Source organism: Pteropus vampyrus, unplaced genomic scaffold, assembly GCF_000151845.1.
Source record: "Pteropus vampyrus isolate Shadow unplaced genomic scaffold, Pvam_2.0 Scaffold32, whole genome shotgun sequence".
Classification (NCBI taxonomy): Eukaryota; Metazoa; Chordata; class Mammalia; order Chiroptera; family Pteropodidae; genus Pteropus; species Pteropus vampyrus.
The window spans coordinates 3,339,187-3,356,836 of NW_011888813.1; the positions used below are offsets into that span (position 1 = coordinate 3,339,187).

A 17,650-nucleotide genomic window follows, 5' to 3' on the forward strand; every position below is an offset into this window, starting at 1 on the left:
CTATTATAATCATTTGATAAACATATTGGTACATAAAGCTCTGTCTATATTTTAAATTTATTAACTTAGTATAGATTCCTAGAAGTAGAATTATTGGGTGAAACATTTTAAGACTGTTTATTTATATCCATTTCATCTAAGTTATCAAATTTATTGAAAAAGTTGTTCACAATACTTCCTAATTACCCTTTTAATGTCTAGTAATATTCGCCTTTTGTCCCTAATATCAGCAATTTGTATCTTCTCTCTTTTTTTCCTAATCAATCTGAACAGAGGTTTTAAAATTTTATTGATCTTTTCAAATATCCTGGTTTTGGTTTCATTTATCTCCCCATTTTTCTGCTTTCTATTTCATCGATCTCGGCTCTTTATTACTTCTTTGCTTTTACTTAACTTAGGTTTAATTTGCTCTTTGTTTTCTAGTTTCTTACGATAGAAACTTGGATTATCTGTTTGAGACTCTTCTTCTTTGTAATATATACGTTTATTGTCACAAATTTCTCTCCAAGCACTATTTATCTGAATCACACAAATCTAACAAACCACACTTTTATTTTCACAGAGTTAAAATATGTTCTAATTTTCCTTTTGAGTTCTGCCTTGACCCACCCATGGGTTATTTAGGAGTATGTTATTTAGTTTTTAAATATTTGAAAGTTTTCCAGCTATCTTTCTGTTATTGATTTCTAGTTTCATTCCACTGTAGTTAGATAACATACTTTGTATAATTTCAATCATCTTAAATTTATTGAAATTTGTTTTATCGCCCAGAATGCAGTCTATTTTGGAGAATGTTTGATGTGCTCTTGAAAAATATGTGTAATCAGCTGTTGTTGGGTGGAGTATTCTATAAATGTCAGTTAAGTCTAGTTGGCTGCTAGTGTCGTTCAAGTCTTCTATATCTTTACTGATTTTCTGCCTACTGTTTTATTAATTACTGAGAGAGGAATGTTGAAATCTCCAATTATAATTATGGATTTGTCTATTTTTTCCTTATAGTTTTATCAGTTTTTGTTTCATGTATTTTGACACTCTGTTAATAGGTATATAAAATTTAGAATTGTTATCCCTTCCCTTTAAAATTGTTGACTTATTCAACCACTCACATTTCTTTTTCTCACATATAGAAAATGAGGAGGCTTAACTGATATATCTTTAAGTTCCAACATTTTATGTCTTCAAAAGACTGTCAGAATCCCCCATATCACCCTGAAGTATAACTAATAAAACGAACCCTAAAAGAACACCCTAAAAGAAATATATTTCACAATCCTTTGAACAACAAACATATCAGAAAATGAAAAAAATACCTTCATGTCTTCCAATTATATATTGATATTTAATTTGTGGAATTTTTAAGTAAATTTTAAAAGGTGACCATAAAATGAACTTTTCTTGCAATTCCTACCTATCTTTTAATCAACTAGTTAAGTGTTTAAAAGAAAGTATTGTTAAAAAGGAAAATTATTTGTAATTTTAGTAATCCTAGCTTTTGCTTTTTACCAATTCTTATACCCTTAGCACAAGGACCTATTTTTATTGCTGTCTTAAGCCTCAACAAGCTAGTTAGCCAGAATTCCCTGCAAAAATTCCACTGGGTGAAGGCACTTGCATTTTCTAATATTTTCCCTGGGTTTCTTCCACTTCTCTTTCATAACCCACATTGTAATTGGTTTCTTAAAAGCTGTTCCAACCTGACTAAAATGTCTTTGCTAAACTGATCTCTAATGATTAATATTTAATGACGCCCACCAAGTATTTTTCTCTCAGGAATATTATAAGTTCAAAGTTTATAAGACAAATGATACATCTAATTTTTTTTATTTTAATTTATCCAACCCTTCCCCTAGAGAGAAGGAAAAAACACTTATGTGTTTTTGAATCTGTGGCAGAAATGTTTTCCAAAATTTGTCTCTAAACTGACAATGCACTGTCCCTCCATCTCTGCCCTACTCTTAATTCCCAATTCTCCATCAGTGCTTGAAAAAGCTTAATCCCTTCCTCAGGAAATTTCTATTTGAAAGATAAATCTCGGCAGATAGTTTATTTAAAGCCTGCCCTCGATACCTCAATCTGCGTGGCTATTATTCTAGCTTTTAAACATCCACGAGGATGAGGCTTTCATTGTGTCTATCTAGCTTTCCACCTATCCATCCCAACAGTCCAAACTTTAGTACAGTGCCATTTGTATTAAGGAACTCAGAAATGGTCTTATATGATCATTTCTTGACCAAAGGACAGAAATGAAAGTTTGCTAGGGTGGAAGATGGGAAATAGGAGACTGCCACTATCACATTAACAGTTTCTACATGTAAAAAAATGAAGATACTAGACCAGATCACCTCTAAGTCCTTTCAGCACTAATATTTTATGATTCTAATCTATCTGAACAGAACCACTAAACGACCAGTACTTTTAACTATGCAAGCTATCTTTACCACAGGAAATCCAAATGTATACAATAATACTATAAACCCAAAGCCACACTCATACACAGATGAACAGACCCATGAAAATACTGTGCAAGATCAGGCCATTTGATAAATTTACCTTTATCCAATTGATATTTTATTTTATAAAATTTAACATTCCTAGGAATTCACTAATGAAAAAGATCCTACTCAGTTTTTTGTTTGTTTTGTTTTGTTTTTATCTACTTCAGACTTGGCTCTGCATAACCTTAATCCATTTTCAGAACCCAAATCTACTTGGAGTGGATACAAATTTGCCATAAACAAGGATCCCCAAAAGAATGTGCCACTGACTTAAGAAACAAAGGCAAAGATGCAGAGATGTTTCAATGATGGTGCCTCATTGGGCTTAGTGTTTGTTCTCTCAAAGTGACTATTTTAAAGCAAATAATGACTGGATGGATATGCTATTACAAGTTAAAGAAAAACAAATAAGTCATGTACTTGGTATTTCTTATGTTTTTAGTATCTAGGATATTGAATTTGAGATGATTAAAAATGGCATTTTTGTAGATGGATTTCTTCACAATCTTTCTTTAATGCTCTTGTCGAGTAAATTATTAGGAAGGGTGAAAACATGTAACTTGTTAAGAGAATTGGGTTTGGTAGAGTAGGGCTCAGCAGGTTAAAAAAATTAATGTGCTCATCTAAGTACCTACATCATTTCCTAAATGAGCACTTTTGATCCATTGCTATTTTCAGATTTTACAACAAAGAAAAATCTCAACTTATTTGGCAACTTTTTGTTTAACTTTTAAAGAGCACGATGAAATCAACTAGTTAAATATTATGGCTGGCAAGTTCATCTTGATCACTTCAAAAGAATAAAAATCTTTTCAGATTTCAGTATGATTTGATTGCCTACAAGTTTTTGTATGTGTCATGTAAGCATTAACTGACAAAATAGCAGTTGAATTTTTGTTAGAATTCTAGAAAGCTGAAGCTAGAAAAAAAATTTTAGTCACCAGTTTAACATGTTATGTGTGATTTGTATTCTGGAATCAAAGATGAGGCAGATAGCGTCTGCCCTCAAAAGTCCTACAATCTAGTAGAATGGCATATCCCAAATTTCAGTATTCACCTATAGTTATACCTATTTTCTTTTACGTTAATTTACAAATGAGCTTTGCATTCTAAGTCTCTATATAGGAGAGGCTTAAAGGATGATAAATTGATTGGGGGTAAGGGAAATGTGGAGCTATGTTTGCATAGCAGTCTATATATGATTTCTTATCAAACGATGGAGTGGTGGTTATAATTGAGATAATTGGGGTATTATGGGGTCAAAGCTCCCTCAAATCCCTCCATGGTTGCTAGTACTATTCCCAAGCAATATTTGTAAAATTACCTGAATAATACACTAGTGATATATTTTAATAGTCATTAAATAAAAATCACCTATAATCTTGCCTTGTATCAGGAGTTATGCATAGCATGCTTTAGAAGCTACTACTATAAAGGAATTAACGTATATACAGAAATAACTGACTTAAGGCAGAGTCTAACAGCTACTAATTGCTATGAGCAAAGTACAAACAGACCACGAAGAGATTCAAGAAGGGAGAAACAGCTTCCAGGAGCAAAGCATGTACTTAATACCATATCCACACTTACGTTGAACAAATATGACAAAGGGTTTTGGCGAACTCTGCTTTCATAAACTGTGTTGAAAGACATTATCAACATTCCCCCATCTACCTCGTCTTATCCTGTGGAACGTCTGCTTCTTTAAAAAGAAGTTACATACTAGTTCTTCAAATAGAAATTGAAAATCATGATTTTTCTTTCAGGAGGAAGAAGGATGAGGACAAAATATGCCTTCTGTGATTTTACTAAAAATTTCACTGCTAATTAAAACCATATATTTACTATGGGTAGAGAGCAAAAAGTGCAGGTAGCAAATGGAGATCTCTTGGACAAAAACCATGCTCCTCCGTGCATTTAGATTAGCAATGCTGTGTTACTGGCTGACTTTTGAACATTCCGTTCTATTTGAAACAGCGAAGAAGACTATATGTCCTACAGAAATCCAATTAGGCCTGATGAAAGAGAGGCCATGAAACGCTTCTGCTGTCCACACAGAGACAGAGAAAATATGTCAGATTCAGCTTTGAAATGAATTCTAAATATAAACTTTTCAATGAGGCTTTGTCCAGTTAACTTAGTCAGCTTAGTACAATATTACATTACGCTCTCAGTAATTGTGGACATTGATCCTGCTGAAAATCTCGATAGGTTTCTAGAAATCTGATCACTTTTGTTCTGGTGATTGCCATGAGGGCAAGTGGCCGGAGACGGCTGTAGTCTAGATGGAAAGAGAACCTGATTTCTACGCTTCCTGCTGACCCTTCCCTCCACCAGAGAGGTGTGTTCCTGCCGGATGCCTCGCTGCCTTCCCACATCAGCAACAATACGAGAGGAGCCAATGTGGTTTTGCTATTTAGTTATTTGTCACTAGTAATACAGTCGGGGTTCCACACCTGTGATGCTCACAGTGGCTCTCTTCCAAAGAGATGTGGATAAAACACTCCCTTGACTCTGTCATCACAAACCTCTTTTCAAAAGACTTTGGAACATCTTTCTTTCCACTGAACTCCTACTGCAGTCTGTTGAAGCCTCTGTAACAGCATTGATCCTTTTTTCTTTTGCACGACAGTTGTTTATGTGGAGGCTTTGAATTCCTAAGGATTGGTAGTGATTTTTTCTTATTATGCCATTCTCTTAGAATTTTATATTTAAACAACAACAAACACAAATATCTTACAATTCAAATGGAAACTCCAAAAAGGCAGGGATCTATTTTGTTCAATGACACGAGTCCCATGCAGCTAGTAAACTCCTGGCACATAGCTGACACTCAATGAATGTTTGTTGAATGAATGAATAAGTACTATGACTTTCCAAAGAAAATACTGTTTGAGCAGTATCGATTTGATTGGTAAATAAAAAGGAACTATTTTACATATGTGCAAAGGAAGGAAGACAAGACTGGTAATTTCTTCTCTCTCTAGACCTGGAGTTAGCAAATTTTTTCCATAGAGGGCCAAAGAGTAAATTTAGTAGGCTTTTGAACCATACAGTTTCTGTTGCAACTACTTAACTATATTGCTGAGTACGAAAGCAGCCATATACAATATGGAAATAAATGAGTGTGGCTATATTCCAATAAAATTTTATTTATAAATGTAGTTGGCCGGCAAGAATTGGCCCATGGATAGTGGTCTGCTGACTCCTGCTCTAATCCATAGAAATTAAGACAAATTGATAACTATTCCCTCCTAGAAGACCATGCCTTCTGCTTCTTTACATGTTCCACATCTCCACCTCTAACAGGTACGGTGCTTTGTAATATGGTAGCTGCACAGTATATGTTTGTTGAATTAAACTAAATCCTACAGTAACTGGTTTCCTAGAATCATAGTTTTCAGTAGAACCAATGAATTCAAGTCCCTGTAATGTGCCTTTTCTTTGAACTCTGTTCTAGCAAAACATGTGGGAAGTTAATACCTTGAAATAACACCTAATGAAAGTGGGGCACCTCCTCTCTTGATAGAAAGAATCCCAATGCCTCTTATTTGAAGCATTTTCTTCAGGATGCCAATAATTAACCAGAAGTAGTTTTTCCGATTATCCATGAAACCAAGACATGGTTAACAACTTTGTCACTGCCCATCTGAGCTCACGAGCTTCCTCTGAAACTGCCTCCTCTCTCAGTCTTTTTAAATAAATTATCTTCATAAAAAGCATAGAAGCAAACAACCATTTATATCTACAACTGGCAAAAATGTGCTCCCACATTTTCCTCTCTAATGACTACAAAATATATGATATTCTCATGAGCTTTGTGTTAGATAACTGCGTTATTCCAGGCAAGACACACGTCACATATGGTGATAGTCTATGTATGCATCGCTGAAATGGATCAATATTTTTAAATGTTTGAGTAGTATTCACGTGGAACAATGTCATCTTAAAATGTACTTTGTGGCCCTTTCCTTTACTTGCACTACCTATCTGCAAAACTTATTTCTCATTTTGCTAAGTGTTGGCCTCACTTACAAACCAGATCTGATTTCCTCTTTAACTACAAATGTAATTTTAAAGAGAACTCCAATGAGATTACTTGCTGAGCATGTTAAACATTCATAGCTTTGCCATATGCTGTTATGGAAATTGCACTGATTTATATCAATTTGGGTGCCACTAGATAGCACCAATTCACCTGATATCAAATCTTGCTGTATTGAGAAATGTTTTAAATGTTTTATTTGCATCTACACCTCTGTTGAACTAGGAGGCATATAATGTGTTTATGCATTTTTGGAGACAACAGACTTTTACATACTAAAAATATAGTCCTACATTTGGTGACTTCTAGAAAAAGTAAGGCATATAAGGTCGAAATTTACACTGTAAAAGCCCAGTGGTCATGTCCAGGTAGATTTAGATTTTAATCCTGATTCAACCATTTAATTGCTCTATAACTTTGCTTTCTTCAATGGTAAAAGAGAAAAAAATACGGTGCCGACGTGATAGGGCTGCTGGGAAGATTAAATGGGATAATGAATATGAAGCCTGCAACACCTACAAAAAGAGCAATTTCATGTGACTGGCTCAAAAATGACCAGTTATTATTAGCTATTGTTGTCTAAACCTTGTATTTCTGTTTAAGGTTAGCAGCACCCATGTAAGTGGTGGAGAAAGGCTTGAGTATATGGACCTGATAAGAATGATGGAGGATGATTTAGCAAACTTAAAATCTGCTATACAAAACAACAAGGTCCCTTCTATAATCCATAATAGCAACCTATGAAAAACAAAAGTAAAAAAAAGCAAAAAGCCACAGGATGCCCTCTTCACAATAAGAGTACCAATTATGTGACATAACTGTGTTAAGCTTTTGTTTGGGATGGGGAAGTGGAATGCTCATACTAGAGAGGACTTAGGAAAACAAACACTAACTATCTTGATATCCACTGAGCATTTTGTCCAATTACATTCAGAGGAGGGAGAAACTTCTTAGAAATAATATATTTGGCTGTAATAAGTGAATATATACAGTGTAATAAATATTCATACATACTGAAGTTTGTAAGAATATAAAAAAGTCAGAAGAGACTTTAGCTTTTTTTCCCCCTAAATTGACTTAGAGTGTACATTCAAATATAGATGGATTCTCTCTAGGTCAGTGTTCTCAATGTGGGTCAAATGTGCTCTCAAGGGGACATCTGGCAGTGTCTGGGGACATTTACTGATGCCACAACTTGGGATGGGGATGCTACTGGTATCGAGTGAGTAGATTCTAGGAAGGCTGCTAAACATCCTACAATGCATAGGATAGCCTCAACAACAAAGAATTATCTGGCCCAAATGTAAATGCCAAGGTTGAGAAACCCTACTCTAGGCTAAAACTGTTCATGGTCAAATGGATTTTAAAAGCATTCACACCCAAGTGAATCATGGGGAGACTCTAGGGAATGGTGGGCTTTTTGTCAATATAGTCAAATCCTCCCCATTGTCCCATGTTAGTTCCATCTTAATGAACCATAAGCTGAAGTAATATTATGGAGTTCATATCCTCAGGAAAAGAATGACTCTAAATGGCAAGACTATAGTTTACAAAGTACTATATGTCACTTTACCTACTAGGGACTTCAGCACCAAGAGTAGCTTGACTTACACATAGAGGAAGGCAAACATTCACAATAAGCCTTTAACCACCCAAGAGACCAGGGGTTTTCTGGCTCAAGATATTTTAAGCAACATTAGTTCCCATGGACAAGCAACATATGAACCAACAAGAGCATAAACTTAAAGTTTAGTTCCTAGGTAAAAAGTCAGAGGCACTATCTTTGGATTTCTCTTCTCTTCTCCCACAAAATTGGAAATCTATTTCATATATCAAAGAATATTGTTTTCTTTCACAAGCACTGTTATATGAACCCTGCAGGGGCTAGGCAGAAGGGTATAGCCACAGAAATGGATGATGTTCAAAGACTGAAAGCATATGTAAAGGACATTACTTTGAAGTTTTTGATTCTGGACTTGAAGTCACCTCGGCGCTGCTGAAGACACTCTCCAGAAACTCTGTATTTGGAATATCTCCCATCAATTCTCTCGGAGAAACTGTGAGAATCCTAGAAAAACAACAAAGTGTCTTAAACTGGTTGATGAAAAAAAATCGGTACTTGAAATCAGAATAAGAAAGTATTGGTATGTAGATAATACGTAACTATAGGAGCTGAAAGAGATATTTAGGGGAATCGTAGGTCCCTAAGGATAAAGAAGAAAATGGTCACTTTGGATGCTACCATAAAATTAAAATAGGGTTCCACACTGGTTATTTACATTCTTTTTTACAACTAGTCCCTATGCCAGTCTGAAATGACTGACACCCTTTTGTTGAAGGGGAAAAGGTTCAAGGAACAGTAAGTTGTCCAAAGATGGTCTTAACGACATCATACCAGTTTTAGATATGTATACTGTCCCTTGTAGTAGTATTTGGCATTAAAATAGTCTCTTTGTTCAGGAAAAAAAAAAAGTTTATTACCTTTAAAGCTAGAGCCCATTCTCTTCACTAATTCTTAAATAACATTTTACTTTTGAATTATTATATCACATAGATTTTTAAACTTAAGGATATCTCAGCTGACCTGAAAAGTATAAAAAAGATTCAGGTAATAAAGAAATTAAGAAAGCAAAAATTTTCAGGGCCAGTCTTCTTTCCTCCCTGTCTCCTTCCCTTCCTCCTTCTCTTCCCTCCTCTCCTTTCCTTCCTCCATCCTTTCTTCTCTCTCCTTCTTTCTCCCTCCCTCCCTTTTCTTCCTCCCTCTCTCCCTCTCCTTCCTTCCTTCCTTCCTTCCTTCCTTTTCCTTCATTTTGGAGGAAGAGTATAGAACATAGCAAAGAGTCACTATAGCCATTTATTTAGGCATTTCTATTATGAACTAGAGAGAAATTAGAATAAAATGAGGATGACTGATTTTTGTATGTAAGAAAAATCATCTATGGGATTTATTTTAGTTCTTTGGGCCCAAGAAACTTGAAGGTTCAAATTAGAAGAAGTATTAGAATTCCAAAGTTATTAAATATATATAATGTATATAATATATAAATACATATATATTTGAAAACTATAAGCCAAGGGAAGTTAAGAATGAATTGCCTAAGTTTAGGCAATTTGTAGTGCATTGGGCTTGGAACCCAATGCTATTCCCTTTCTACCATAACAAATATGTGATGTTTATATATGGGATTGAAGAACTGAAACATTTCTTTCTAAACGAGGTTAAAAAAGAAGAGAGAGAGAGGTGGGGGAGGGAGGGAAGGAAGAAGAGAGGGAAAGAGGGAAGAAGGGAGGGGGAGAAGGGGAAAGAGAGAGAGAGAGACTATGATATGTTTAAAGAAGAATAAAGTCAAGACTATTTAAATAGGATGAGGTTCATATTTGCGCTTAGAGTCATAGGCTGTAGCATTATCAAGACAACAGCTAGTGATGCCAGTGTTGAGCGTGAACCACAGAGATAATACTGCTCAAGTCCCTCATTTTATGGATGAGGAAATATCTCCAGAGATAGTAAGTGATTTTGTCTGGCGTATGAACTTGGACCAGAACTTAGGTCTTTGGATTCTTGGTCACAGCACACTGAGTGTCATAAAGTTTTAGGGGTTTAACAAATATAATCTACATCTAATGATCTAAAGGCTTTATGTGTTTTTATTTAACGCTATGGCTAGCTGTTTTTACTAAATTGATTAAATGAGCTCTTTTTAATTGTATAGATGGCTTTAGAGTACATACAGAAAGGGTTTCAAGTTAGAGGCAGATAGGCTTCATTGTTGACACACAGATTTGGATCCCCGTACCAACTAATTTACATACTCCAAGCTTCAGTTTCCTCAGCTGTAAGATGGGGGGAAAGAGTGCCCATCCATAGGATACCTCTGAAGATTTAAAAAAATGTAAAGTACTTACTATGCCTGCCACACAGCAGTGCATAATACTTGCTAATGAACTCCTTTCCATTTTAAAGCTAAACGTATCCATTTTAGGGACTAATACTGGAAAGTACAATTCTAACTTTTGAAAAATATTTTCCCTAACGATTTCGCTAAGGCATCTTCATATATATATATATATATATACATGCTAGAGTTGTAAATAATCATTAGCCCATATGAAGGAAATAATAATAAAAAAACCTTTTGGTAATAATGGAGAACAGAACTTTCAAATTGCATCTATGAATATTCTGTTCAATATAGACCACTGGCGGGGAAAGCGAGCTGTTGCTAAAGGTTAAACTTTATATTTTATGCTAGTATAAGGCCGGCGGCATCTGTTTCTCAGTGACAAATGCCACCTGTTTCCAGTACTTTCTCTTGCCTGCTCTACATTCACTTAGATGACTTCAGTTAATTACACAGAAAAAGGTGGAAAGGATATGGGTGTAACATATTGCCTGCTATCCGCATTGGGTAATATAAGGGAGAGGAGAAACCACATCTTCTTGGACACTGGTTTCATAATTCTTTGATAGGGATTTAGACTGCAAGTATATAATCGAGTCACAAGAAAGAATCAAAACTTTAGTAAAATATACTAGAAACTCTTGGTTTTTGTTCTATTTGCAATAGTCTAGATTTCTGAATCCCATCAAAAATGTTTAGATACTGAACTACCAAAATATGCTTAATGAAAGGTAATTTTAAGATAGTGTAGACCTTGAGACCCTCATCATATCAGTGCCTCCAATAAATCAACACGGCATAATCAGGCTGTATTTCTTACTCATTATATCCTCAAATAATGTTAGATTATAACAGAATCTAAATATAATATGTCATATTTTAAGCCAATGTGAAAAAAGAGGTTAAATGTTTTTCAAAAGAACTCTCACTATTGTTAGCTTCAGTCATACAGGGTCAAGAAATTATAAACCAGTAAAACTGTGCATTACTTAAACATCCCTAAGATGATATGCGAAGAGGTTCTCTGGCCTGGACCTTATCTGGCAGGACTGGGTGGCAGCTTATTTGTTTTGCATCTCTCCTCTATGAGGAGCTTTAAAAAATTACAACAGGTAAATCCACATATGTAATTAATTGGGTTGTTAATCAAATGCTTTGCAGTTAGATTTCTATCAACAAATGGCAGGGGATATAAAATCCAAAACTCTATGTGGACTTCAATTTATATATCATAGTACAGGGATGCCCTGTGCACTATCATATCTCTAAAACAAACAGCACTCTGGGAATTTATAATTAAAAAAAGAAGATAATTCATAAATTAAAATTGTTTATCAAAATAATTATCGACTGTCAATGTAATGTGTAACCTCTTCTAATTCTTAGATATTTCTAAATTATAGTTAAAGCTTTAGGGGGCCAAATAAACTCCCAGAAGTAGGGTAAAAGTCTCTATTTTCCTATATTGTGCTAATATATAAATTCCATTATTTTCGATCCTGACTTCACAAATGTCAATCAACTCTGATAAGATAGAGTGTTAAAAGTCCCCAATGTTTTTTGGCCTTTCCTCTCTGCCTACAATTTTCTTTGCACATCAGGAGGATGTCAAGATAAAAATACTGAAAGAGGCAAGCCAAATCTTTCTCACTCTGAGGTCTTTGAAATCTTCTAGTAGGCTCAGTTTCTCAGGCACAGACTCCAGATGGTCCAAGGCCACTCGGGTACTCTGGAAAAGAAAACATAAGTAAACCAAACATTATAAAAAATTTATTAATACTTTCAGAACTCAGCTACTAAAAATCAGTTGTACCACTGGTATAAGCAGTTCAAGCTGTAGATTTAGAGAATCAAATAAGAACAAATATAATAGTTATTTCTAAGATAAATATATCTTTTCAAATCAGAAGAATAATTTCCTTTTTATAAAGTATATGAGGTGCATTTGCAAGACTGACTCAGATATTAAAATTCTTTCTGGATAATTGCTCTCAACTGTTATGCTATGAAACTTTATCTATAGAGCATTTCACATGAATATTAATTTGCAAATCTGCCTCAGTGAACATCAGAAATAAACCACACGGTAATACTGAAAAATAGATGAATTTGCAGTTACTTATCTATGAAGTGTATTAGAGATCCTTACATGTTGCCATTATAAAGAAGAAAAGAGTTCTCAACAATTATTTCAGTTAAAAAGGAAAAGAGAAGATGTTTTCAAAAGACTTGGGAGAAATCTCTGAAATTAAATATTTGCTGTTACATTTATTTTCTCTAGAATAACGGCAAGATCAGGTGGTAGAAGCAACAGTGAAATTCAGAAATCCTGTTTATTAACCCTTGTGGCTTTTGCACCTACAGATGTGTTTGGATATCTGCTGAAAAGGGCAAGGAGTAAGCTGGCAATTTTACTATTCCCAAATCTTCAACACACACCAAACTGTATGGAGTTGAGCAGTTTGTACTGGTCCATAGTAAATTTTTCTTCAGTTGTCCCTTTGTTTCAGACTACAGAGAAATCGATAATATATTACGACAACATAAGTAACAGCAATTAGGAATTAGAAAGGGGTTTCACTGCAATTCATAGATTCCTGTTTCCTGCAGAGAAAACTTAGAAATAGATTTAACCATAGGTATATTTTAGTGAGTATACTTTTTGTAAAAATGCACGTGTTTATTTTCTTATTAACATAAAAGCACTACCATGTTCTTATAGTGTTATTGAAACTATGTTTTAAGGTCTAGACAATAACATTAAAGAAGATACTGTCTATATTTTTATTTTAAAATAAGTGTGTACATTTTGGCACTATACAGATATTAAATAAATAAGGCTATGAAGCAGTTTATTTAGGTTCAAAAATGCAATTCTATTTCATTTGGAAAGAGATCCACTGCAAAACTTTCTTGACAAATGGCTGAAAGATGGTAAAAGGACCTGAGTAAACAAGTTTCAAGGAGAGGAAGGGTGAGATCATAAAAAGGATAGACTGTCTGACTTTTTGCTTGTGGTGACTCTATCCAGCACAGCTGTATTGGCTTCATAGGGCCCTCTTTTCATCCAAACTGTATAAGACACTCGCTGGAACCAGACTGAACAGTAGCAGAAAACAGGCTGGCAAAGTCATTCCTTTGCTGTACATCCTTCAAAGGGCCCCAGTGCTTAAAGTTGAGTGGATTTCTTAGAATATCAGAAGAATCCTCTATTTCTAGATTGCACACTTTTTAAGAGAGGTCTAAAGATCAGACACCGACTTAGAAGTGTTTATGTGTATTTTGGGGTGAGAGGGTGCATAAGGCTCATTAAATATAAACATCCATTAATGTGGCAATATGACATCAGTGACTATATTTGAGCTAAAATGCAGAACAATTTTTGTCAACAAATTCTATTTTTCTTTATATAACACCATTCTAGTCAAAAGTGGTAGAAGATCTCCTTTCAAATTTATAAAATTTGAGAACAGATAGCTTATCTTCATTGGAAAACTTGGATAAAGAGGCTTTCTAGGTATCTTCCAACTCTCATTCACAATAATTTTTTTAAGCAAAGCACTACATGAAATCTATAGAATCTGCCATTCCTGATTATTACTTTCTTATTTTTAGACATAACCAGGTTTTAAGTTATAGTCGACCCATGCATGACCTTATTGGTAGCTTAACTTGGGGATTTTTTCCAATAATAGCAAGAATGAATTGAAGGAGAAAGGAAGACAGAGGGAATAAAGAAACCTCTCTCTTCTCCATGAGATCATTGAGATTCCCTCTTTAACTATCTTTCTTGCCACTCCCTAACACAAAGAAAAATAATATACAAAGACAAATGAGGACTGGTTTAGTATTCTCTATATGCTGAACAATAAATTAGACCTCTACGACTAGTCTACAAAGAGGAAGGTCTTGAGAGCCACAATCTAATTTCTGTGAAATCACTTGATTTCTTAAAATTAAAAGTCTATGGCCATGCCACCCTGAACAAGCCCGATCCCGTCTGATCTTGGAAGCAAAAAATGGTCAGGCCTGGTTAGTACTTGGATGGGAGACCACCTAGAAAGACCAGGTGCTTTAGGCATTTAAAAAAAAAATTAAAAAATAAAACGTACTCACAGAGGAAAGAAAATGGGAAAACAGTATAAGCTAGGGTTTCCTGGAAGAGACCAAGTTTAGCAATTTCTGCTAAGGTGGCAGGTAAAGAAACTATGCGTCTGGATTTACTGGTCCTACACATGTTTCCAGCTGGCCAGTAAAGAATGGTGGTAAGGAGGAAGGTATCTTGAACTGGGAGTCACCACACCAGGTTTGTGGATATGCACAGTTCCAGTAATGTCGCTTAGGTGTACGTAAAAAAAATGAGAATAAGTAATGATGGTCTTTATTATCCCACACCTACAGATAGCTGTGATTATCAAGTCAGAGGGTGAATGTGAAAGTGCACTGAAAACTGTCAAGTACTTTCCAAACACTGATTCCATGAGGTGCTATCAACTTCAGTAACTCTCAGATACAGAAGGGGAGGTCAGTGACAAGCTAAAACTGTGGCTAATAAAAATTAGCCAGCAGAGTACGAAGCAGAAACAAGGCAAAACAATGATAACTATGTCCGATATGTAGAAATACATTTACTGCTCTGCAGACATCATTCAAACATAAAAGTAGCGCAAGTGCATCAATTACTTTCGTACATACTGTGCTCTCAATGGAGAATGTTCCCTCCAATCTCCTTGTCTGGTTAACCCTGCCCTCCCACCCAACATATGACAATTTTCTTTTTTTAATTAATTAATTAATTTTTTTATGGTGACATTAGTTAACGAAATCCAATAAGTTTCAGCTGTACACCTTAACGGTAAGGCATATACATATATATACATTTACACTGTGTTCACCTCCCATAGTTAGATTTCTTTCTGCACCACATATTTGATTCCTTTTACCCTGTCTACCTTCCCCCTCCCCCTTCCCCCTCCCTCTTATCCTCTATGAGTATTTTCAAGCACACAGAAAATCTGAAAGAAAAAGAGACCACTCACATACCTACCACCTAGATTGTACAATTAACATTTTGTTATATTTGCTTTGTCACATATTAATCCATCTATCCATCCCTACATCTATTCATCAGCCCAACTTATTTTTTGGCTGCATTCCAAAGTAAATTGCATACGACAGTACACTTTTCCCTAAAGACTTCAGCATGCATATTATTAACTCTACTTGAATATTTATTTTTTAAAATGTAAAATTCACATCTAGTGATATGTACAAATCTTAACTGAACCGGTTAACTTTTACTAACCCCTTTATCACTTCTTCAAGGAAGCTGCTTATGCCATTGCTGATTCTGTCAAATAAGCTCTCCCACCGCACCATAAGTCCTTCCTTTGCCACACTTATCAGAGTACGAACGTTATGTTTAAGTGATTATTTGATTACTGTTTGTATTGACACTGGGTGGTAAGCATCACGAGGGTAGGAAAAGTCAGTCTTTTCTCACCACTTTCCCTCAGCACTCTACCCAGTGCCTCCATGGAAGAGCTATTGCTTCTTGAATGAACGAATAAATCTTATTCAATGAAGATAAGGTTTTCATTCATTTATTCAATCTGCAAACATTCACTGAATGCCTACCTTATATGGGACACTGCTGTTGAAGTGAGCTGAGGGAGAGTATAAGATGAGGCCAAAGATGCCTGGGGCAAGATCTTCAAGAGCCTTTCAGATCACAGTACAGTTTTTGTATTTAATTTTAAATGAGATAGGTCTTTGGGGTGGGGGGTAGGGGAGTTGAGCAGAGTAATGACATGCTCTCATTTACACCCAAAAGGAACCTTGTGATACCGTTTGCAGATTCCTTGCCACTCATCCTCAAACGAGAGAAGAACTAGAGTTGGGAAGTACTGTAAGAAGGTGAGAAAGGTGTCTCACTCCCAGGCTGGAGACCTGCTGAGCAGTAGAGACTCTGAGGCCCACCTCAGGGGTACCGTTCAGGTGGAACTCCGTGAGAAATCTATTGGGAGAATGTACTGAAGGCCAATGGTGCCATACCAAAAGCACTCGATTTACCCCAAATACTCTTCCATCTCAAGAGCATGCATCCTGACCACAAACTCCTAAAAATGTTCTAACTGTCCACAAAATGATTTCTCTAATAACATTAGATTATTTAAATTAATTAGATAATTTTTTTTACTTGTGACAGCCTTCTGTTTGAGAATAGGCAGCAAGACAGGGAAAAAGATCACTGATAAGAAATCAGGAGATACAAAGTTATATCTCAGCTTTGCCATAACCAGTTGTATGAACCTGGGAAAACCATTCAATCCACGTACTTGTTTCCAAACCAGGAAAATGGGAAAGTAGGATCTAAAAATCTCTTAAGAGCCCTGCTGGCTCTAGTTTTAGTCCACTGTAGCTTTAACTTCTTTCCATAATAGGCTTGGGTCTGATTTTTAAGCTTAAGAGATTGGAAAGAGGGTGAAAAGTGGTTTTATAACAAGTAAAATAAAGAGAAACCATATATGGGATTCTAAGGGTTAATATTTACCCAAGAACATGGATGGGGTGGGAAAACCTTCATTCTTCAATGGCAGAAAGCAAAGCTAATGATTGCATAAGAGAAACAGGAAGAAAGACATTGTTGTCTTTTTAGGTATTTGCCCATCAAATTACCAACCCCAAATATTTGTCATTTTGTGTTTTTAGAACATAACTTCCAAAAGCATACAACGAATTTGCTTTATTAAAAAACTTTAATGAGTCCTAAAAAAAAAATTTTTTAAAGATTTTATAGTTTTCCTCTCATCTAAATACTGCTTGCTAATTAGCTTCTGGTTCTATTACCATAAATGTTATTTCACACTTTTGTTCTCTCCTCAAGGCTTCTATGCCAGTATGACTTTGCACACGAAAGTCCATCTGCCTAGAATGTTCTCTACGCATTGCTTAAATTAGGTCACTGACATTCCTCCAGCGAGACTTGGTTTGGTCACTACTACTATATCCCCTAACAGTTAAAAGCACGGGCTATTGAGCCAATTAGTCTGAGCTGAAATCCTAAGTCACCTACTGGCTATGTGTCCCACCTACTGGCTATGTGTCCCTAGAGAAGTTCTCAGAAACCCCTGCAGTGGGGCTCAGCTTCCTTATCTATAAATAGAAATGATAATACCCCTGAGCGTAGAATTATTGTAAGAATCAAA

At 35.4% G+C, this 17,650-nt stretch overlaps 1 protein-coding gene and 1 pseudogene across 9 annotated transcripts in view; one reads left to right on the forward strand and one right to left on the reverse strand.

Annotated features, from left to right (window-relative positions):
* The window catches only part of CEP128 (centrosomal protein 128), a 357,353-nt gene that overhangs the window by 30,729 nt on the left and 308,974 nt on the right, over positions 1–17,650 (reverse strand). For all 9 annotated transcript variants that reach the window (XM_023528829.1, XM_023528828.1, XM_023528831.1 and 6 more), the window contains 2 exons: positions 12,094–12,171; positions 8,495–8,608 (listed from right to left, as the gene is read on the reverse strand). In XM_023528829.1, the coding sequence (XP_023384597.1) occupies positions 8,495–8,608; positions 12,094–12,171 (192 nt within the window). The remainder of the gene's footprint in view (positions 1–8,494; positions 8,609–12,093; positions 12,172–17,650) is intronic.
* LOC111737958 lies at positions 14,405–14,523 on the forward strand (annotated as a pseudogene).